Genomic DNA, 23,780 nt, shown 5'->3' on the forward strand with positions numbered 1-23,780 from the left:
ATCCAAGATAACCTTCTTCACTGTGCACCAGGCCACCAATCTTGGTGTCATCTGAAAAGTAATTAACCATGCCTGTTATATTCTCATCTAAATCGTTAATATAAATGACAAATGACAGTGGACTCAGCACCAATCCCTGAGGCACGCTGCTGGTCACAGGCCTCCGGTTTGAAAAACAACTCTCTACAAGCACTCTATAGCTTCTGTCATTAAGCCAATTTTGTATCCATTTAGCTACCTCACCCTGGGTCCCATGAGATTTAACCTTATGCAACAACCTACCATGAGATACCTTGTCAGAGGCCTTGCTAAAGTCCATGTAGACAACTTTAACTGCACTGCCCTCATCTGCCTTCTTGATTACCCCTTCAAAAAACTCTATCAAATTTGTGAGACATGATTTTCCACTCTCAAAGCCATGCTGACTGCCCCTAATCAGTCCTTAAGTTGCTAAATGCCTGTAAGATCCTGTCTGTCAAAATACCTTCTAACAACTTAACCACTACAGATGTGAGGCTCGCTGGCCTGTAGTTCCCAAGCTTTTCCCTGCAGCCCCTTTTAAACAAAGGCACAACATTTGCCACCCTCCAATCTTCAGGTATCTCATCTGTGACTATTGATGATTCCAAAATCTCTGCTAGGGGACCCACAATTTCCTCCCTGGCCTCCCATAATGTCTTGGGATACATTTCATCAGGTCCTGAGCATTTATCTACCTTGATGCATTTTAAGACTTCCAGCACCACCACCTCTGTTATATGTACACTTCTCAAGACATGTTTATTTCCCCAAGTTCCCTAACGTCCAGCTTTTCTCAACAGTAAATACTGATGAGAAGCATTCACTTAAGATCTCACCTAGCTCTTGTGGATCCGCACATAGATGACCTTGTTGATCCTTAAGAGGCTCTACTCTCTCCCTTGTTACTCTTTTGCCCTTTATGTATTTGTGGAAGCTCTTTGGATTCTCCTTTTGCCTTACCTGCCTAAACAATCTTGCGTCCCCTTTTTGTCCTCCTGATTTTTGTCTCAACTTTACTTCTACATCCTCTATACTCTTCAAGGGATCCACTTGATCGCAGCTGCCTTTGCATGTCATGCGCCTCCTCCTTTGACCAGGGTCTCAAAATCCTGAGTCATTCAGGGTTCCCTACTTCTACTAGCCTTGCCCGTCACTCTAAGAGGAATATTCTTACCCTGAACCCTGGTTAACACACTTTTGAAAGCCTACCACTTACCAGATATCCCTATGTCTTCCCACAAACTCCCCCAATTAACCTTTCAAAGTTCCTGCCTGATACCATCAAAATTGGCTTTGCCCCAATTTAGAATTTTAACTTTTGGGCCAGACCATCACTATCTTAAAACTAATAGAATTACGGTCACTGGTCCCAAAGTGATCCCTCACTAACGCTTCTGTCACCTGCCCTTCCTTATTTCCCAAGAGGCGTTCAAGTTTTGCTTCCTCTCTAGTCGGGCCATCTACGTACTGAATGAGAAATTCCTCCTGAACACGCTCAACAAATTTCTCTCCGTCCAGCCCTCTAACACTACGGCTGTCCCAGTCAGAGTTGGGAAAGTTAAAATGCTCCACTATTACCATCCTATTTTTCTCGGAGCTATCTGTAATCTCCGCATATATTTGTGTAGTACTTCTAATAAGTGATGTTCAAAATGGAGGAGCACTGATTCCTCAACAGAGGAAGAGTGATAGGGGGTAGGGGATTTCCTGATTTTAATGCGCATTTGAAAGGTACGTTAGATTCCCAAAAATATTTGAAAATTAAAAAAACGGAAGTCTTGTATATTGCATGATCTCGGGATGCCTTGATGCACTTCCCAGCCTGTGTGCCGTTGCTGTTGTAATTTATCAGAGCGTGCCTGTCAGTCGGTGCACAGTAAAATCTCTCGAAACGACAATGAAGTACAGCTGATCCTTTCTCATGATGTCAGTTGAAGGATAAATGTTGGCCAAGATCAGTAGAACACCCTACCCCCAACTCCATGTCCCCTGACCTTCTGCAATAACCTCTTGTGAGACACGACTTCCCTTTTACGAAACCGTGCTGCGTCTGCTCTATCAAGCAATTCCTCTCAAGATGCCTCGCTATTTCCTCCTTGATGACGGATTCTAACATTTTACCTACAACGGTTGTCAAATAGGAGGCAGAGAGTGGGGGTCAATGGGTGCTATTGGGATTGGCGGATGGTGACTAGTGGAGTGCCCCAGGGGTCGGTGCTGGGGCCTCAGCTATTTACCATTTATATAGATGATCTGGAGGCGGGAACCGAGTGTAGGGTGTCGAAATTTGCTGATGATGCCAAGATTGGTGGAACAGCAAATTGTGTGGAGGGTGTGGAGAGTCTACAGAAGGATCTAGATAGGCTGGGCGAATGGGCCAGGAAATGGCAAATGGAATTTAATGTTGGCAAGTGCGAGGTGGTCCACTTTGGTAGGAATAATGGTAGGAAGGATTATTACTTACGAGGCGAAAAACTGCAGCAGGCGACGGTGCAGAGGGACCTCGGGGTCCTTGTGCATGAGTCGCAAAAACCCAGCTTGCAGGTGCAGCAGGTGGTCAGGAAGGCGAATGGGATGCTGGCCTTCATAGTGAGGGGGATGGAATATAAAAGTAGGGAGGTCTTGCTGCAACTGTACAGGGCACTGGTGAGGCCGCGGCTGGAGTACTGTGTGCAGATTTGGGCGCCGTACTTACGCAAGGATATTTTGGCCTTGGAGGGAGTGCAGAGGAGGTTTACTAGGCTGATGCCGGAGTCGAAGGGGTTGAGCTATGAGGAGAGGCTGAATAAACTAGGCTTGCACTCGTTAGAGTTTAGAGGAATGAGGGGAGATCTCATTGAGACGTATAAGATGATGAATGGGATGCATAGGATAGAGGTGGAGAGACTCTTCCTGCTCAGAAAGGACAGTAGGACTAGGGGGCACAGCCTCAAGATAAAGGGGGGGCGGTTTAGAACAGAGTTGAGGAGGAACTTCTTCACTCAAAGGGTGGTGAATCTCTGGAATTCTCTGCCCGTTGAAGTGGTGGAGGCTACCTCGCTAAATATTTTTAAGACGCGGGCTGATGGGTTTTTGATAAGAGAGGGGATTAAGGGTTATGGGGAGAGGGCGGGAATGTGCAACTGAGCCACGACAGATCAGCCATGATCTTATTGAATGGCGGGACAGGCTCAAAGGGCTAGATGGCCTACTCCTGCTCCTATTTCTTATGTTCTAACTTCCCCCTGGTTCTCGTAGGATCGTACCATGGGTTTTAAAAAATCCCTATTTATCATCTTGTTTGAAAAACAGTGCGGCACTCCCTCAGTACTGTACTGAAGTGTTAGACGAGATAAATGCTAATCTCTTGGTGTGAAATTTACGCCTGATTAGGAGGCTAGTCGATGACCTGATTTATAACCGCTCATCTGTTAAAATGGTGTCCGGGTAACTGAGATACACGGGATACGAGGATCTACTCGCTGTCCAGTATTTCTGACATTTATTACAATGCGGATAACTGAGACAAAAATATTTACAAATGCTGATGGAAGGAAACAATTCCTTTAGTTGGTAAGTTCTGCAAGTAACATTCAGCAGCTTTGAAAGTTCGGCCAATATGATACACTGACATTTCAGTAGCTATTGTTGACTGGCTCGATTGCATTGCAAAGGACTGAAGTTAATCATGCATAGCTTTCAGGATCCAGATTTGAGTGTGTTTCCTAGCCCCAAGTTATAAAGATTGTAATTAATGCCAATGTTTACCACATGCTTACATGTAGTTGTGTAGGTTTGTCAGGTCAATTTATTTTTGTAATTGTACTAATACTACAAATGTTGCACTTTTTTTTGTGATTATTTGTTCTGATGTCAGTATCCAGCTGAGGTATTTTTATTGTAGATTTAACAGCCTCAGATTTACAAGAGCCGAAAATGGATTCTTCTGGCACAGTGCTACAATGGATCGCAGTTTGAAACCTGTCATCTCCTCAAACTGAGCATGTTAATGATTTGCTTGCTCATTATTTCTTGTCTGAATGTCTACCCTGACCAGAAGTACAGTAAGAAATCTCTCAACACCAGGTTAAAATCCAACAGGTTTACTTGGTAGCACAAGCCACCAGCTTTTGGAGTACTGCCCCTTCATCAGGTGACTTACTTGATGAAGGGGCAGCGCTCCAAAAGCTTGTGGCTTGTGCTACCAAATAAACCTGTTGGATTTTAGGCTGATCAGAAGGACAGATTTATCAGTTGCTCTTAGACATGGCTCAATGTAATTCCAAATTCCCATGATCATTCCTCAATGTGGTTCACGGTCACTCAAACTCTAGAAGGTTCTCATTACTTCTCTCTGTAGGGATTTTGTTTGTTCCCCTTGTAAGCTTCCTTTTATAACTCTGTTATGTACAGAATAGTCACTAAAAACCTGAATGCTATACATTTCGTGTTCCTATAACATTTTCAATCTATCCTTTTACCTAGCATCCCATCCCCAAATTTCATCATTCCCCCACTGTCCTCCTGAACGCACGCACGCGCGCGCACACACACACACACACACACACACACACACACACACACACACGCCCCCTTCAATAACTTCATTTGCAGGGGTTTTTTGCAAGGGAGTGAATTTTGTCTGGAGCTGTGATTATGCCTCACTGCAAATGAATTTGGAGCAATGGAACAGACCAGCTGTTTTCATTGCATTCAGATATGTGCCCCAGGCAAGGGGCCCTGGTTTAAATGACATTCAGGTGAGTAGCATCGGAATCAGAATGGTGCAAGAGACTCTGAGAGACCCTAACAATGCTCTAAAGCAATGGATTTTTATGATTGCATTTGTTGCATAATTGTCCAACTAATTGGGTAATAATGTAAGGTTCTGATTGTACTGATATCATCCGCATTGATCTATTGCACACTGAAGGATTTCTAAACACATCCCCCACTACCAACTTTCCTCCTCATTCTTCTTTGTGGGCATTCGAACTTTGTGATATTCCCTGCAGATAAATTCTGCTCATTTCCATTTAACTGATTTTCACAGTAACTTCATTGCAGTGCTAACATAAACCTACTTGTGACACTAATTAAAAAAAACTTTTGAAACTTTTAATTGTGTTTAGCTATTCTCAATGAATGTTAGTAGCCAGCAGATATTTTAAATGAAAGGAATGCTAACACTTGATTCTAATGAAAATTTTTCTACCCAGGTCTACCAGTTCTCATCTGATAGCTACATGACATACGACCAGCGCTACGGAAGAGGTTTAACAAAGGAAACTTTAAAAGACGGTGAGATTAAATTCTTACAAGATTGCATCTTGTTCTGATATTCCTTCATGTAATCTGGGACTACAGTGGAAGCCATATTTAACTGTGACGCTAATGCCTCCCATCCTCATGCTTAGCGTTCATTACTGAAAAGTGATAAGTAGTCAAAAATCTCCTGCCCTTGAGAGCAATATGTACGTACATAAAAAAGGTAAAAGACAGCCAAGGAAGAGCTCATGTTTTTAAAATCTGTGCTCACCGTTCAACCCCCAACAAAGGAACTATTGTTAAATCTCCAAAGGTGTCAGAAAATACCACGGACATCTAGAAAAAGCAAACCTAGGTGATATGACTAATATTTCACAGTGCGAACGTGGAAGTGCCGTTTCTATTCACCCATCCTATCTTGTGGTCCTTTCTCCGTGGCCTTCCCCCTCTGGTAGCTCATACGCTCACCCTACACGACCTCACTCATTTGATCATCTTTGAAGCATAAGCCTACGCGGTGAGTGCAGATGGCAAATTAATCCACATGACAGCAGAGCCCAGTCAGGCCCTCAAGCAACATCAAACGGCTTGTAAAGTCATTGCACATAATTGCTAATAGTCCAATTTATTTATCCCCCTCCCCTCCAATCCCCACTCATCAAAATGTGGTTATCGAATTATTAGTCATTATAAATATCTTACCAGTGCAGCATTGAATGCAATCTGAAAGACTTGTTGACAGGCAGAACTGCCCATGTTTCTCTTCAGTTCTTTCTTTTGTCTGCTCTGCTGAATCCTATTTCACCCATTACCTAAGAGAAAACCCCGATAGTCTGTGGCACGTTGGCCTCAGACTAGTTAACACAACAGTTCACAGCGGATCATCGGCGAGATGCGTTTCCGATGCCGGTGGGTTCTGAGGATCTGCCGTTCGTGGTATGATAGCAAAAATGGTTGAAACGTGTCTGCTGAACAACCTATACAAAAGCAAAATACTCAAATACAGTAATCTACTTTCTATTGAATTTTTGTGAAGAGCTTTTATAAGTGTCGTAACGGTAAGCTTCTTCTGAGTGGAAGCAAAATGGTAAGAAGGCGAAGGTGTTTTATAATGGTTTATGGATATTTTGATTTACTCCTAATTAGTTGTACCTGTTAATCTGATGATTTGCTTTGAATACAGAATATTGTATCTATGCTGGTTCAGCAAAGAAACCTTAGTGCTGCTTTCAGGAGATGCCTGAGGAGCATTCCCCATGGAAACAATGCAACATTAGTTACAGAAGTAAATACAGTTCTTGTACTTATAGGGGAGGGAAACTGCTTTGCCTTGTAAATTCTTACACAGATGATGCAAACTCCAACGTTTGCCTGGATGGTTAATTTATTAGTATAATACTTCGGGATTTATTTGAAGTTGTGCCAAACCTTGAAAAAGAAATGTGTGACCTGCGGTAGTTGTCTGAATTAGCTAGTAGCTACTCATTATCCAATGTAAATTTTTCCCAATTAACTCCTAAGGCTCTAATGTGAGTTCTTGAGCATGTTCCCTAACGAGTGTTGTGCACGTCTTATAAAATCACAATTCTACGGTTGCTAGACATTGAAATAAAAGTGCAAAGTGCTGGAAAAATTCAAGGGCTTGGCAACATCTATGGAGAGGGAAACTGTTGTTTTTCAGTTGTTGACTTTTAAATTTCCTATTCTTGTTTCCAAATCACTCTGTGGCCTTGCTCCTCCAAACTTTTGGTTTTGTGTATCCTGTTGATGTAACAGACATGTATGTGAACCCTGGGAATTAATCTGATAGGGGAATATGGATGTCAGTATAAACTCTTCTGTTTAAACTGACTATCCGTTGTGCTCCTTTGAAGTGTTTTTACCTTTCCCCACCCCCAATGTCAGTGCTTCTAAGAAGTGACAGGAATAGAATTTTCAAGCCCATTGAATCATTTTGTTAGCCATGGCAGCTTTATTTGTTTCATCTCAATTTCTTCTGCGCTTTTCCTTTATCCCGTAATATTAACTTTTGAAGTGGGTATCTGTCTCTTTTTCATACTCAATCCCACTCGACCGTTTCCTTTTTACTTGTTGATTTGCAGCTGGCTCCCAGTCTGGCAACAGACATCAATTTTAAATCCTTCCTGGTTTTCAAACACTTCAGAGACCTTGCTTCTGTTAATCTTTGTAACTTCCTCCTTCAAGATCCCAGTGCTCTTGCAATTCTGGCATCTTGTCCATTCCCCAGTTTTGGTCATTCTGCCATTGGTGGCTGTGATGGCAGTCGTCTAGGAGCTGTGCTCTGGAATGCCTTCCCTAAACCTCTCTGCCTCTATCCTTCTCTTCACCACCTTTTATCCTACTTCTCGATTCACGCTTTTGGTCATCTGTCTTGATATTGCATGCAGTAGCTTGGTGTTAAGTATTTATTGATCGCACTGTTGTCAAGTGCCTTAGGACATTTTGTGATTCTAAAGGAGTTACGTAGATGCAAATTGTTTTTGAAACCCTCAGTTAATTTACATATGAACGTATGTATTAGGAGCAAGAGTAACTGTTTTAGCCACTTGAGCCTGCTCTGCCATTCAGTTAGTTCATGGCTGATCTGATTGTGTCTCAATTTCACATTTCCACCTACACCCACTATAAAATCACTGTATTCCACAGTGGAATATTTACCTCTGTAAATGCATTAATCCAAGTGGCATCAATGGATTTTGTTGAGAATGAGTTCCATCCGTTGATGCTTGGGAATAGGGAGACCTGGAGCATTTCTCCTGGCTGAAGTCTACCAAGACATTTTTATAAATGTTATATTTGTCTATACTCCATGCAAGTTGCTCTTTTTGTTACAATTTCATGAGATTTGCATTGAATTGGGGTCTCCCACTGTTTACACGCTGCTGCATCTGGCTTCTGACTTTCCTAACCTGGTAGATAACTAATTGTTCGTCGGTCAGTCAGCTTGATACTGGGTTATAGGAGCCCATGGCATGAATGCTGGGAGCTGGCTCGTAGAGACCATTTCATCCAAACTTAAACATAGAATGGGGTGGCAGAGCAGGAATGGCACAGTGATGTAGTAGTTAGCACTGCTGTCTCAGAGTGCCAGGGACCCAGGTTTGAGTTGTGTCGAGTTTGCACATTCTCCCCGTGTCCGTGTGGATTTATTCTGGTTTCCTCCCACAGTTCAAAGGTTAGGTGCATTGGCCACGCTAAATTGCCCCTTAGTACACAAAAATGGTATGTTACGTGGATTAGTCATAGTAATCGTGTGGGGTTATGGGGATGATGTGAAGGGGAGGGCATGGGTGAGGTGCTTTTTCAGGAAGTCGATGCAGACATTGATGGAACTGAATGGCCTCTTTCTGAACAGTAGGGATTCTACGCAAAATACGAAAGGAACATCAGTCCGAAAAACCTTAAAGTGACATCACGTTTGCCTGTCGCGTTTTGAAGATTATGTCCCACCCTCCAGTAATAAATCTTAGTTCCAGTGCAAACTAATTCAACTCAACTTCCCCCCTCTCTTTATAATCGGATTATGAGTTTCTCCTACCTTGGATGAATCCTCCCAACGCAACTCACCAATTGACCTTTCCGAGACTTGTGCCGTATTTTGAGTAGTTTCCTGTTGCATGCCTCGACAAACACTCAATTTGCCCGAGGGATGAAAAGGCTGTGTCTCCTAGCCATTATTGGTGGTTTTAATAAGGTACAAATCATGACTTTGGAGATGTTTACTGAGAATCCTGTTTCAAGCATGACCCTGGAAATGTTTATCATAGAATTGCTACAGTGCAGAAGGAGGCGATTCACCCATCGAGTCTTCACCGACCACAATCCCACGTAGGCCCTGTCCTGTAACCCCATATATTTACCCAGCTAATTGCCTGACACCAAGGTCAACTTAGCATGGCCAATCAACTTAACCCGCATATCTTTAGACTGTGGGAGGAAACCAGAGCACCTTGAGCGCCATGCTGACACGGGGAGAATGTGCAAACTCCACATAGACAGTGACCCAAGCTGGAATTAAGCCAGATCCCTGGCTCCGTGCGGCAGCACTGCTCACCGTTGTGCCACTGAGTCACCCTTTGAGGGTTTACTGAGAACGCTGTATAAATTATGACACTGGAGATCTTTACTGAGAACCTCTGCAAGCAGAAATTCTTGCAAAGGAGGATTTTCTCCTCGGCATCTGATTCTGTCTCCTTCCCGTTGTGCCAATCTAGAGTCCCAGGCTAGCCATACCAACTCCCGCCAACTACGCAAGGTCTGCGAGACACAATAAGCTACAAGATGAAGACATGTAAAATCGTCAGCTCCAACGCACCCCTCCCTGAGGAGCTCAGTGCATTCTATGCCTGTTTTGAGCGAGAGGTTAGCAAGAGCATGCCCTCCATCCCGGAAGCCCGGGATGAACCCCATAGGCTCCTATAATCCAGTATCAAACTGACTGACTGATAAATCCCACCATTGCTGATGTCAGAACAGCTTTCTTGAAGGTCAACCCATAGAAAACAACTGGCCCGGATGGGGTACCCGGATGTACACTTAGATCCTGCGCGGATCAGTGGCAGAGGTTTTCACAGACATCTTCGACCTCTCTTCACAACAATCTGAGGCCCCTATCTGCTTCACAAAGGTGACCATCATCCTGTTATCGAAGAAAAACTAAGCAGCGTGCCTTAATGACGATCAGCTGGTGGCTTTGACATTCATCATTATGAAGTGCTTTGAGAGGTTAGTCGTGGTACAAATTAATTCCAGCCTCCTGGACTACCTGTCTCCACTACAGTTTGCCTATCGCCACAACAGGTCCTTAGCAGATGCCATTTCCCTGGCCCTGCACTCAACTGTGGAACACCTAGATAACAAGGACACCTATTTCAGACTCCTATTTATTGACCACAGCTAAGCCTTCAACGCCATTGTTTCCACAAAACTCACCTCCAAACTCCTTCCCTCTGTGACTGGATCCTGAACTTCCTAACTCATAGACCACAGTCAGTAAGGATAGGTAACAAAACCTCCTCCACAATCATCCTCAACACCAGCGCCCCACAGGGCTGTGTTCTCAGCCCCCCAGTATACTCCTTATATACCTCTGACTGTGCGGCCAAATTCCCCTCCAATTCGATTTTCAAGTTTGCTGACAACCCTCCTGTAGTGGGTTGGATCTCAAACAATGACGAGACAGAGGACAGGAACGGGGTAGAGAATCTGGTGAACCGGTGCGGCAACAATAATCTCACCCTCGGTGTCAACAAAACGAGGGAGATTGTCATTGACTTCAGGAAGCGTAAAGGAGAACGCGCTCCTGTCTGCGTCAACGGGGACGAAGTAGAAAAGATCGAGAGCTTCAAGTTTTTAGGTGCCCAAATTACCAACGACCTGCCCTGGCCCCCCCAATGCCGACACTATAGTTAAGGATGCCCACCAACGCCTTTACTTTCTCAGAAGACTTAGGAAATGTGGCACGTCAGCTACGACTCTCACCGACTTTTACAGATGCACCGTAGAAAGCATTCTTTCTGGTTGTATCACAGCTTGGTATGGCTCCTGCCCTGCCCAAGACCGCAAGGAACTACGAAAGGTTGTGAATGTAGCCCAATCCATTACACAAACCAGCCCCCGTGCATTGACTCTGTCTACATTTCCTGCTGCCTTGGCAAAGCAACCAGCATAATGAAGGATACCACACACCTGGGACATTCTCTCTTCCACCTTCTTCCTTCAGGAAAAAGATACAAAAATCTGAGGTCACGTACCAACCACTTGAGCAGTTTCTTTGCTGCTGCTGTCAGACTTTTGAATGGATTTACCTTGCATTAAGTTGATCTTTCCCTACGTCCTAACAATGACTGTAACACTATATTCTGCACTGTCTTGTTTCCTTCTCTATGCATGGTATGTTTTGTCCATGTAGCGCACAAGAAACAATATTGTCACATGTATGTTAATAATGTGACAATAAATCAAATCAAAAGTATCAACACGTCATTGGAAGTGAGAGAAACCCTTAAAATCTCTGCTGAGGACTGGTGGGACTGAAACAAGTAATCGCCCATCTGTTATCCTAATACAAGGTGTGACAGAAATTGAGGCTTGTCCTTTCTGGAAGAGATCTGTTTACTCCAGATTGCAGCAAGCTGCAATTTTAAAGGGCTGCTTTTGGTTATATTAACCATCAGGTGGTGCTGTGGTCTAACTTTGTAAATGCGCAATTTGCAAGGATTTTCGCAGGCTTCCAGGCTTAATATTTAATGTGTTGCCCGCCACCTTGCTCTGAACAATGTGAAAAATAAAATCTGTTGACATATGAGAATATATTTTATTTAAAACCAGTTGTGTCTATAAATTGGAAGCCAAATGATTTCAAGCTTAAATTCCTTCACCGTTTGTTCCCCCCTTTCCCGGTTTCTTTGATCTGATTTTCAGAGTGAATGTTCTTGCCCACAGCAAGAAGATAAAACATCAAATTAAGAAAAATGAGGTTTAATATTGACATATTAAAAAGATATTAAAAGAGAATCCAGTGCTGCCCTGGGAGGAGACGGATTGGCTCGATTGCGTCAGTGACTAATTCTGTGCTGCCTGTAACCGACAATGTGAGACATTACTGCTCAGAAGCAAAAATGTAGTTCGGCTCCAACTAGTTTGCAAGTCACTGCTTTCCCAGTGTGCAGCAGATACTGATTTTTTTTTACATCAAGTTGTTTACATCTGTGTTACTTCATAGCATTGGAACTGCCACTAATGGTCTATTAAATTGGTGTTTGGTTGGTTTGTTGACTAAGTAAATGGAAAACACATGCCCAGAAGCAGCAAAGAAAAAGTGAAGACAATGAACAAACGAAATAGAGGCTCACTTAGCTTGGTTACGTGTGACATTCAATACGAGATTAACTTGCCAATTAATTCTAACTTTCTGCATCGGGTAGCAGAAAAATGACCGTTATTAATTCGACAGAGCTATAAAGATGGGAGAGAGGCAGTTAGACAGGAGAGAGTCATAAAGGAATGGGAAGGGAGAAAGAGTGAGACTGGAGAGAGGCAAAAAGGAGCGAGATGGGAAAGAGACAGCAGGACTCGAGACTTATAAAGGAGTGGAACGGGAGAGGGAGTGATAGCAAGGCACGAAGAGTTATAAATGAATGGGTCGGAGAGAGCTATAAATGGATGGGAGGGAGCGCAGCCGAGACCAGAGAGAGCTATGTATAGTGAAAAGAGAGTGCCTTCCCTTTCCCAGTCTAGCTAGGAGACACTTAAGGATGTAATACATTTCAAATATTGGCATATAGATGTGCCTGGAACATTTCTTATTATCTTTAAAGGTCCCTCTACTGGTATGCTGCCTAATGTTGAATTAGTAACTGTCTTTGAGGAGAGGCTATAATGAATGGAAAAAGCCAAGTAAAAATGATCTTTCTGGAGTTGAGCTGACTTGAAGTCGATTTGCCTGACGAAGGGAGTTTAAAATCGAGTGAGTCAATGTTCTCTCTCAGGTGTGAGCGTGCATGGCTGTGCAGTGACCTGGAATGTACCACCCACTAAACAGGCTGCTTACCAAGTCGTGAAAGTTCAGTGACTGTTAGATTACAATCTGCCCACAGGCAAGAAAATGCAGTGCTCAGAGTCGGTAACCTGTTTGATCCAAAGAAACTTTAAAGGGAACATTGCGATCAACACTTCTTAGCAGACTTAGTGATCCTACAGGGGATTGTTGGTAATTGCCTAGTCTTTCTGGTTCAAATGGAACCCTGATTCTTTCTACCCAGTTCCTGATAACCCTGCAAGCTAATTCTTTAAACAATGGATCCAATTAGAATCATAGAATCCCTACAGTGCAGTAAGAGGCTATTCAGCCCATCAAGTCTTGACCGACTACAATTCCACCCAAGCACTATTTCCATAACCCCAAGTACTTACTCTGCTAAACCCCCTGACGCTAAGGGTCAATTTAATACGGTCTATCCACCTAACCAGCATATCTTTGGACAATGGGAGGAAACCGATGCACCCAGAAGAAACCCACGCAGACACAGGGAGAACGAGCAAACTGCACACGAACAGTGACCCAAGGCCAAAATTGAACCCGGGTCCCTGGCACTGTGAGGCAGCAGTGTTAAACACTGTCCCATCGTGCCACCAAACAGCAGTTAGGAACAGCAGAAAGATTATCAGTGCTGTTTACATCCGTGCTTTTAGCTGATCTCATTCCAGCAGTAGTCCCGTGGATGTTCCTTAGCCATGTGCGTGATCTTTCTCGATTTGTGTAAGTTGGATATTCGTACCCCACAAGTTCTGCAGCTGCAGATTTCTTTAATTGTTCGGTTTCAATCTGACGATGGATTTCTGTCTCTTTCTCCTGCTTGCTCCACCCCAGTTTATTTGAGAACCCTCCAGACATCCTCTTCACCACTCGCTTCCAATGCCAATCTCTGTTGTCGAATTAGTTTTCAAAATTGTTACATTTCCTGAAATGGAAACAGTTGAGGAGGCAGATATTGTGTTCCCGTAATAAATAGGAAACTGCAATGCTTATATTCTAACCAGCGCTGTAAGCGAATAAGGGAACAGCACGACCGCTGAGTATCAGCAAGCTACACGATGGAATGTCGTCACTGAAGAGTTCAGGCTGGTAACTGTGAATATTATTCCCTTTATGGCATTTATAATGGGGACGATTCAGCGAACAATGCTCCTCGTTTAAGCTATTAACTGCCTAAACTTTACTGCTTCGTGTTGCTAAGTGGATGTTGAATGTAGACTAATTTGGGCAGTAGCAGATCAAGTGCAACCCATTAAAGGGCAGTAGACGTAAAATAACGATGGGAATTTTTCATGACCATTTCAAAGAGAATAATCTCTCTGTTACAATTCAGACAGCTTTCCCAATACTGTCTCACTGTTGCCCACTGCAGCTGTCAGCTCTCATGAACAGAAGCACGTGGGATCAGATTTCTGGCCTCTTGAGCATCCCAAGTTTTATTTGCTCCATTCCAGGGTGGTCATTCTCTCATTCCTCAGGACCCTAAATTCTGGAATTCCCTCCCCAAGAAACCTCTCCACTTCCCCCTCCCTCTGTACTCCTTAAAGGTGCTTCTTAAAACCTGCCTCATTAACCAGACTTGTGGGCACCTGCCCTAATATCGCCTCGTGTAACTCGGTGTGACGTGTTGTGTGATAAAGCTCCTGTGCAGCAATAAAGGTGCTTTAAAATGCAAGTTGTAGCTGTATTGCTAATGCCGTTGTCTGGGGGTAGGTGGGTGGGGGGTTAGGGTCACAGTGTCAGCCTGTCCAGCTGGAGATGGACACGGGAGCGAGTTAAGTTGGTAGCCGACTTTCAATACCTAATCCTTTCTCTTGCTTTATAATTTGAAATATTTCTAAAATTCCTTTCTCATTGTCACCCCGCCTCCAGAATTTCAGATAAAGCGGCTGTATGTACCAAGGAATTGCTTCTTGTCCTGATGCCTTATGGCTTCTGTATGAACTGAAGACACCAAGCCCCCCCCCTCACTGTTGGATTTGAGCCATACAACTGGTTCATTAGTCAGTTCCCTTTGAAGAAGTCCCAGAATCTAACAGCAAAAAAAACTTTTTTTTAAATCAATCATTTTTACCAAGCAGATTGAGCCTGGATTGCTGACATTTAGTACCCAGATGCTTGATGTATTTTCCAGACAGACATTGTGTCCTGGTGGCAGTCTAATGCAGACTATCATTCCACAAAGCAGACATGTCTTTCTGAGCGACTTGCAAAATAACGTGACCGCTACGCCCAAAGAATACAGTGTTTGCTTAAATTTAACTCAGAGATGAGTGGAGCCTTTAGAGTTTTCAAAACCAGCTGAAACATTCTGTTCCTAATTTTAGCTCCTGAAAAATCCTCAACTTGTTTTACATGCAGATTATTATGAGAAGAGGGACAAAAGTTAAGAATGAGCTGTGTTTATATAGCACCTTCCGTGACCCAAGGATGTTCGCAAAACTCTTTACAGCCAATAAAGTACTTACTTTCTATCAAATTCAACCGTAGAGGGAGAAAGCCGAGTTAACAATTCTGATGGGTGACCATTGGTTTAGAGATGTTTTTAAACGACTACTGAGGTGGGAAAAGATGTGAATTAAGGCTCTGAGATAAAGTGGAAGTCAGAAGTGATTAAGTGACAGAGGATGATGGAACGTTTCTGCTCTTTTCCCATTCTGCAAAGGTTCATTGGTCTGAAACTTTGGCAGTTTCTCCCTTCAGACGCTGTTCGACCTGCTGCATTTTGATCTCTAGTATTTACATGCTCCAACCCCTTCCTCCAGTAAGTTGTTTAATTCTCCACCACCATTCATGGTTGGTTATGGCACGACTGCAGAGCTTTAGGTCTGATCTGATGGTTATTGAATTGCTTAGCTCTGTTCATTACTTGCTGTTTGGCACTCAATAGTCCTGCACAGTCGTGTCACCAGGTTGATACCTCATTTTTAGGAATGCCAGGTGTTGCTCCTGGCATGCCCTCTTGCACCAGGGTTGATCCCCCGGCTTGGTGCTAATGGTAGAGTGGGGGATACGTCAGGCCTTGAGGTTACAGATTGTGGTTGACTACGGTTCTGTTACTGCTAATGGTCCACTGTGCTTCATGGATGCCTGGCCTTAAGTTACTAGATCTGTTGCAGTCTATCCCATTTAGCACAGCGAAACAGCCACACAGCATAATGAAAAGTATACTCGTATGTGAAGACGGGACTTCGTCTCCGCAAGGACCGCGCAGCGGTCGTTCCTACCGATATTTGATAGATGCATCTGTGGCAGACAGGTTGATGAGAATGAGGTCAAGTGTGTTTTTTCCCTCTTGGTTCCTTCATCACTTTCTCGCAGCTATGTCCTTCAGGAATCAGCCAGCTCAGTCTGTGGTGAGAGGTACTTAGCCAGTCAGATGCCCTTGCGAATGAAGAGCTTCCCAATTTCTAATCAGCTTTAAAGGTCTTTTTAAATTTCAGTAACTTAAGAACAATGGAAAGCAATAGCTGGTATTTTTACTAGTTTAAAAGTTGCCCAATGCTGTCTTGAACCTCCTTTTTCACAACTAGTTCATATCTTTTTGTGAAATAATCCCCACAATCAAAACTTAAACAAACTTGTGTCATTGACAACTTTGCTGTATTACATTTAGGGTGACCGATCCTCCATTTACTTTAATAGCGAGCCACTCTTGATGATGAATATTGAAATCCCCCACCCAGAATACACTCTGCAGCCTTGCCATCCTCAGTGCTTCCCTCTAAGTAGTGTTCAACACTTAGCACAGAGAAGCATCTTTCAAACAATGTGGTAATCACCAGGTATTTCCCTTATTTGTGTTGTTGACTGAGGGCTGAATATTGGCCAGGATGCTGTTTGGTAACAAGAAGTACTTACATTTGTCAAACTTGCTCAGCTGAATTCACGTTTTAATGACGGAGTCAGGATAAATCTGCGTTTCCGCAAACACTGAGAGAAACTAGTCGGAGGGAGGAGACACGTGGATGGCCCAAGTGCCTAAAGAGACTAATCACACCGACACCAGTGACGTCCCCTTCTATCCCTCAGCCCACCAGATTGGGAACGATCTTAAATTGCAGCAGTGCTCAGTGATGTGTGAATATGAATTATATTTCTTCAGCTCAGTTACAGAATTGTGCTGCAAGTATATTCGGTTGAGCGTTTATTTCTACTTGGTTTTTCCCTCCAAATTGACTGTAATCAATCAATTTATAAGTCTTAATCACACATTTCTGAGTTGCTGCAGAGCACTGGTTTTAAATGTATCTCAGTATTGCCACAAAGGATCTGCATTCCTTCATCGATGAGGTTTCTATAGTAACGTAGCTTTCTGAATTCAGTGGGTAACTGGCTAGCCAGTCGGATGTCCTTGCAAATGAAGAGCTTCCAAATTTCTATTCAGTTTTAAAGGTCTTTTTTAAATTTCAGTACTTAAAAACAATGGAAAGCAATAGCTATTATTTTTAGTTGTCTAAAAGCTGCCCAGTGCTGTCTTGCCTCTCCTATACCAGTTACGTTGAACCTACATTGTCACGACTAGTTCATCTCTTTTGTGAAATAATCCCCACGATCAAAACTTAAACAAACCTGTGTCGTTGACATTTAGGGGACCAATCCTCCATTGAATTTAATACCTGCCAGGGAATTTCTCTCATTGCTTGCTTTCCTCAGCCTCTCTTCCTCATTATTATTGTATTGGGGCCATTATCTGGTGTTGTCAACCAGTATTATGTTACTTGACAACAATTGTTCAGTCTCCATTGATGTTGTTTCTTTTCCCACACCTAGAACACACAGAGGAATATAGGAACAGGAGAAGGCCATTCAGCCCATCGAGTCTGCTCTGCCATTCAATCCGGTCATGGCTGATCAGCCACTTTTGTGCCTTTTACACCCGCTATCCCCATAAGTCTTCACGTTACTGTTAAACAGAAATCTAGCAATCTCTGCTTTAAATATACTCAACGACTGACCTTTCACAGCCCTCTAGGGTAGAAAATTTTAAAGATCCACAGCCCTTTGTGTAAAAAGATTTCTTCTCACTTAGGTTTTAAGTGGCTTCCCCCTTATTTTGAACTTGTTTCCCTAGTTCAAGACTCCCTACCTAATGGAAACATCTTACCTGTCTATTTGTTTAAGTATTTTGTAGGTTTCAATGAGATCACCTCTCATTATCCAAAACTCGAGAGAACACAGACCCGATTTGCCAAATCTCTCGCCGTAAGACAGTTGTGCCGTCCCTGGAACAAGTCTGATGAACCTTCATTGTACCTCCTCTGTGGTGAAGACATCCTTTGAGGGAGCCTGTTCCTGTCGTAAGCTTTTTCCTGGAACAGGTTGATTGTCTGTTGCCGAAGCTTGACGAGCCCCGCTCCACATAAAGCGTTGATAACCAGGAGTCTCTCCTGCTCTTACAGCCTGTCATTGGCACGTTGGAAGGATTTTATAGATTGATATTCAACCTATTTGGCTGCATCCCTTGACTATCAAGTCCTGGGTGGGAACTTCTAGCACAAAGGCAGGGACGAAACCCATCACGCCACAAGATTTCCAGTCCACGTTGACGTACGCTTCCTTAACTCCCATTTTTTTTTGTATTTTGGACACCTCACCTGGATGAACATTTTTCCAGTTGTGGAATACGCAGAGATCATTTAACCTCATTTATTTCAGTTTCTTTTAACTCCAATAGTGGATTCTGCAAAAAATAGGTTAGAAAGTAAAAGCAAAGTGAATCAATGGGAAATAGCGGATTCTTGTCATCATTACCATTTGGATCAAGAGTACGTTGCTGTTTTAGGTGTTTTGCTGACCTACCGATAATGGTACTTGACATTAATAGTTAGGAGCACCAGGGTCTCCACCTATACACCTTCCATGTTACTATCCAGTTCATTCCCGGTTGGTATTTCACAGTTCTGAGTTATCAAAACTCTGCTATTTGTGTCTTAACTCGCACCAAGTCCCATTCACCTAATTATCCTGTGCTGACTGACCTATATTGGCTCCCGGTCGAACAATGTCCTCGTTTTGGAATCCCTCCATGACCTCATTATCTTTGTAATCTCCTCCAACCCTATGATCCTGTCAAATATTGGCGCTCCTCTAACTCTGGCATCCTGAGCACCCCAATTTTAATTATTCTGCCATTGGCGGTCGTGCCCTAAAAGGGCAGTAACTTCAAGGAATAAATAAGTTTGCATTTCCCATTTAGACCGAATGGCCACCTCCTGTACTGTAAGAATCCTATGATTCTATTGCCAAGGCAATAAAATCTGGAATTCTTTCCATCTTGTTTTCCACCTTCGAGACCACCTTTTAAAGGCTACCTCTTTGTCTTCCCTGATATCTCCTCCTGTGCCTTGTTGTCATTTGCTTTTATAATGTTCCTGCAAGGCAACTTTATTACGTTATAAATATCTTGCCTTTTTAATTAATATCTGCTGACAATGCCTCATAGAAATGAATCATCTGGTACAGGAGGTGGTAATTTGATTCATCCTATTTGTGCTGGCTTGCTACTGAAAGGGCTGTCCAATTAGTTTCATTGCTGTGCTCTTTCCCCATAACCCCACAATTTGTTTCCTTTCCAAACAGTTCTTCAATTTTCTTCTGTAAGTTATTTTTGAATCTACTTTTGCCATCCTTTCAGGCAGCTTGTTCCAGATCAGTAGATTTTGCAGCGTAAAAACATCTCCGGTTCCTTCTCTGACATCTTGCCGACGATCTCGGATCCGTGCTCCCCTGGTTACTGGTACTTGAGCTCGTGGAATCGTTTTCTCCTTATCTACTCTTGTCGAAAACCTTCAATTTTGCATTCATCTATTAAGTTGCCCCTTAAACCCCCCAATCTAAAGGGGCAATAACTTCAAGGAAGAAATAAGTTTGCATTTCCCAGGTTAATTTGAGAAGCATTCCCATAACCTTTAGAAATATCTATAAGCAATGGGTTCTGACATGAAAGTGCTGGGCGATTCGGGATGCAGACATTAAACATATATATATATATATATATACACAATTTTATTATGTAACGTATTATCAGCCCTTCTAATGTTTCTGATAAATGACTTCTGTCAAAATTTTCTGGTTATTTTAAGGTATTCAGTGAGACAAGTGAAATGGAATATTGAACAATGCACATTACTGACATTCTACTCTGCATCTAACAAGGTCTTAAGGACTTGGAGCAAATGAGGATCGAGTACAAGGTCACTTGGTACAATGCAGCAATCTGCCCCAAATCTGTTGTAGAGGGTAACTTGCAGAATACAACATTTGGGTATTCTTCATTTGCTTTGTACCATATAGAAACATTGAAGGTGGCTGCTGGTACTTAGCGTTAATGTTTTACCGTTTGAGGCAGAATCCGAGGATTTATGCTTGCGTGTCTGACGTTTGCTGTTCTGAAGTGGATTCTCGACTGCTGCCCGGTTTGAACTTTGCTTCAGTGATGGTTACCATTATCAAGCTGTGCTTAACACCCACTTCAACTGACCAGGGCACAGTGTCCTCCAGTTCTAATTCCTACATTGCTGTGTGTCATTACGTTTCCCTCGTAGCTTCTGCAGCGTCTTCTCGGGAGAGAACAAAGGATAATTGGTTTTTTTTGTGCCTACCTATGTGTCAAGACACTTAGCTACCACTTATCGCTAGTTGCTGTATGAAGAGGCTGGAGCTGAGAGTATTTTGGGAGGTTTTAAGATATTTCAAAGCCCACTCCTTGTTTGAACCTGCAACTCTGAAGTGATCAGACAACTGCAATGGGCAAAGAGGCATGTGTCCAAGACAGTGCACAAAGCTGGGGATGGTGCAGAATACAGATGGCACAGCCAATTGCCTTAGAGAGTTGATATTGTAAAACGTTCGTGTTCATTGAAGTGAAGAATGTAACTTCTGGGAAATTAATGAGTCTTTGCCTACCACGTCATTACGCAATTGCAAGATGTGGTGTGAAATCCCTTCTGTGTTTAATCTACAATGTGTTGAATTCTAGGTTCAAAGGAGCAGCTGCACTTCACAGAATCCCTACAGTGCAGAAGGAGACCACTCGGTCCATCAAATCTGCCTGACTCACGTCCAGGCTTAGCCCGTAACCCCCAACATATTTAGCCCGCTGAGCCCCCTAATCTATATATCTTGGAACACTATAGGGCAATTTAGAATGCCAATCCCCCTAATCTACACATGTTAGGACACGGAGGGGCAATTTTACATGGCCAATCAACCGGCACACGGCCTCCTTCACTGTAGAGATTCTGTGATTCTAAATGGGCCGGGGATGTGCATTGAACTGAAATAATTTACTTTGTCTGTCTTTCCTCTAAGTTAACTGAATACGTTTTTACCTGAAAATATGAGTAGAATATAAAACGTTTTAGGATAAGAGACCTTTTTCAGATGTAGGGTTATAGTTGAATAATGGCCTGAGGACATGTGGAATTTAAATGGGATTTGGAGCTGATTGAGTTTAGTAACATGTATCTTTGATGGCCAACCTGCTCATCAGAAACATTCTAGTTGTCTCATCAGTGTAGTATTCATTAATATTTCATTAATTCGCTGACTTCTCTGCTCTCTGCCCAGGATTCTTGCAGGTGAAATTGCTTCTGGTGAAAGTTTATAGTATCACACAATATTGTTCCAAGTCTTCAGGACCTGATCCTTCTGTTTTTGGAAGGGAAGATTGCCACAACAGCACCCTCTCCTCTCCCCTCATGTACATACCCCCCCCGCCCTCCCCTTGTCCGCACACTGCACACACAAGCCACACGTGTGCAGAGACACACACGTGCACGCTATCTTATCCCAATAAATAGGGTAGATTTTTCAACTCGCCCAGGAACGAAGAACTCTCTTATAAATCTTCTTCTGGCTGTTCTGACCGATATTCAGAAGCTGCAGAGCCCTGGTTGATTGATTAAACGTTGAAGATTTTTTTGTATTTTCTTGACGGTGCCTGTGATCAGAAAGCTTGATAAGTCAAAATCAATTCCTGTTTTTTTAATCAAATTTGGATCAGCGCCTTGCCAATTTTGCCAGCGTGGAGCATCCTGGAGAGGCTTCAATGAAAGCAGCGGGTGCTGTAGCGACAAACTAGATCGTGAAGCTTGAAGAAGCCGTGGGTATTCTGCAATTCCAGGGTGTCATCCTTGCACACAGATTTCTCCGAAGCTCCAATTTATCCCTCCCACTTATTTCTAATTGAGTCACTTTAAGATATATACGTACAAGACTCAATCTAACTCTGTCCAAATTGTCTTTTGCATTTTTTGAGCAAGGGTCTTCCTCCCTCTCCCAATTTTCTCCTTGCCCGTTCCTGAGGGCTTTCTTTCTAAGGACCTTCAGCTCAAGTGACCAGGCTGATCCCAGATGACGATTTGTTTGTAGGATGTTTGATTACGAAAAGCATTGCAAAGGAATCTTATCCTTCCTACCTGATTACACATTTTTACTATTCAGCCGAATTGGGGACTGTCGCTGCGTTTAAATTTTGTTCTCAGCCAAGGAACGTGATGACCAATGAGAGCACCCTGGACATTTCCTTGACTGATTTGATTTTGATGTGGAGATGCTGGCGTTGGACTAGGGTGGGCACGTTAAAAAATCTCACAAGGCCAGGTTAAAGTCCAACAGGTTAATTTGGAATCACGTGCTTTCGGAGCACCGCTCCTCCATCTGGTGAGCGGAGAGATAGGTTTCACAAATGAGGTATATATGGACAAAGACACATGACAATGTAGACACAAGACGCGTGACGATGGAGAATTGCCGAGCAGAAACCGATGGCCAATTCCGCATGTGTGAGGATGGCCTCAACTGGGATCTTGGGTTCATGTCACACTACGTGTCACCCCCACCATACTGTCTGGGCTTGCAAAATCCTTCTAACCGACCTGGCAATTCACATCTCTTTAACCTGTGATTATTTCTCTCTACTCACACCGTCCGTACCTGTAAAGACTCGCATTAAAACCGTTATCTTGCAATTGTGTCTTTGTCTATTTATGCCGTGTTTGTGAAACTTACCTCTACTCACCTGATGAAGGAGCAGCGCTCCGAAAGCTCGTGATTCCAAGTAAACCTGTTGGACTTTAAGTTGATTTGATTTTGGAACGCTAGCTCCCGTGCATAGGTTGCTGGAGTAATAGCCTACAGGATGTGAGTTTAAGCCCCACCACGACAAGTTGTGAACTTGAACTCGACACGTTTGGTAATGAGTCACGGAACGCTGCTGGATCTTTGTCAAAATTCAACAGCTTCATTAATGTCTGGCAGGAAACTTTGCATCCCTGCCTGTTACAGTCATATGACTCTTAATCCCACACTCTGGGTAACTCTAACATGCCCTCCTGCAATCTGGCGTGGCACCAGAGAATGAGCAGTAAATGTAGGTTTGCCAGGTGAACCTGCATCCTGAGAATAAAAACAAAATCTAGTAATAAAACATTTTGGTGTTTCATTTACACGTGGAGGATAACTTGCTATTTGCCCATTTTTATGAATGAGTGATTCTTACTAAGCCTCTTTGGATGGCACGGTGGCATAGCGGTTAGCACTGCTGCCTCACAGGATCAGGGACTCGGGTTCGATTCCAGCTTGTGTCGCTGTTTGTTTGGAGTCTGCACATTCTCCCCGTACCTGCGTGGGTGCCCTCTGGGTGCTTTGATTTCCTCCCACGGTCCGAAAGACGTGCAGGTTAGGTGCGTTGGTCATGCTAAATTCTCCTTCGGTGTACACAAACAAGTGGCAGAGTGTGGCCACTAAGGGATTTTCAGAGTAATTTCATTGCCGTGTTAACGTAAGCCTAGTTGCGACACGAATAAATAAAAATCCCATTTTTGGTTTCTGTCCGTATCTTTCAGCAGTATTTTCCAGCTAATATTGTTTAGTATATTTTTTATTTCTTTGAAGTTGTCAGGCCTCTCTGGTGTTACCTGACGGTGTTAAATTCAATCAGCATTGCATT

At 43.2% G+C, this 23,780-nt stretch overlaps 1 protein-coding gene across 1 annotated transcript in view; it reads left to right on the top strand.

The window, feature by feature from the left end:
* The window catches only part of ipmkb (inositol polyphosphate multikinase b), a 94,592-nt gene that overhangs the window by 60,774 nt on the left and 10,038 nt on the right, over positions 1–23,780 (top strand). Inside the window, exon 5 of the mRNA XM_080205455.1 lies at positions 5,220–5,301. Within this exon, the coding sequence (XP_080061581.1) occupies positions 5,220–5,301 (82 nt within the window). The remainder of the gene's footprint in view (positions 1–5,219; positions 5,302–23,780) is intronic.

The sequence above is a fragment of the Carcharhinus amblyrhynchos genome, chromosome 17, assembly GCF_965287045.1.
Source record: "Carcharhinus amblyrhynchos chromosome 17, sCarAmb.v2.hapA, whole genome shotgun sequence".
Classification (NCBI taxonomy): Eukaryota; Metazoa; Chordata; class Chondrichthyes; order Carcharhiniformes; family Carcharhinidae; genus Carcharhinus; species Carcharhinus amblyrhynchos.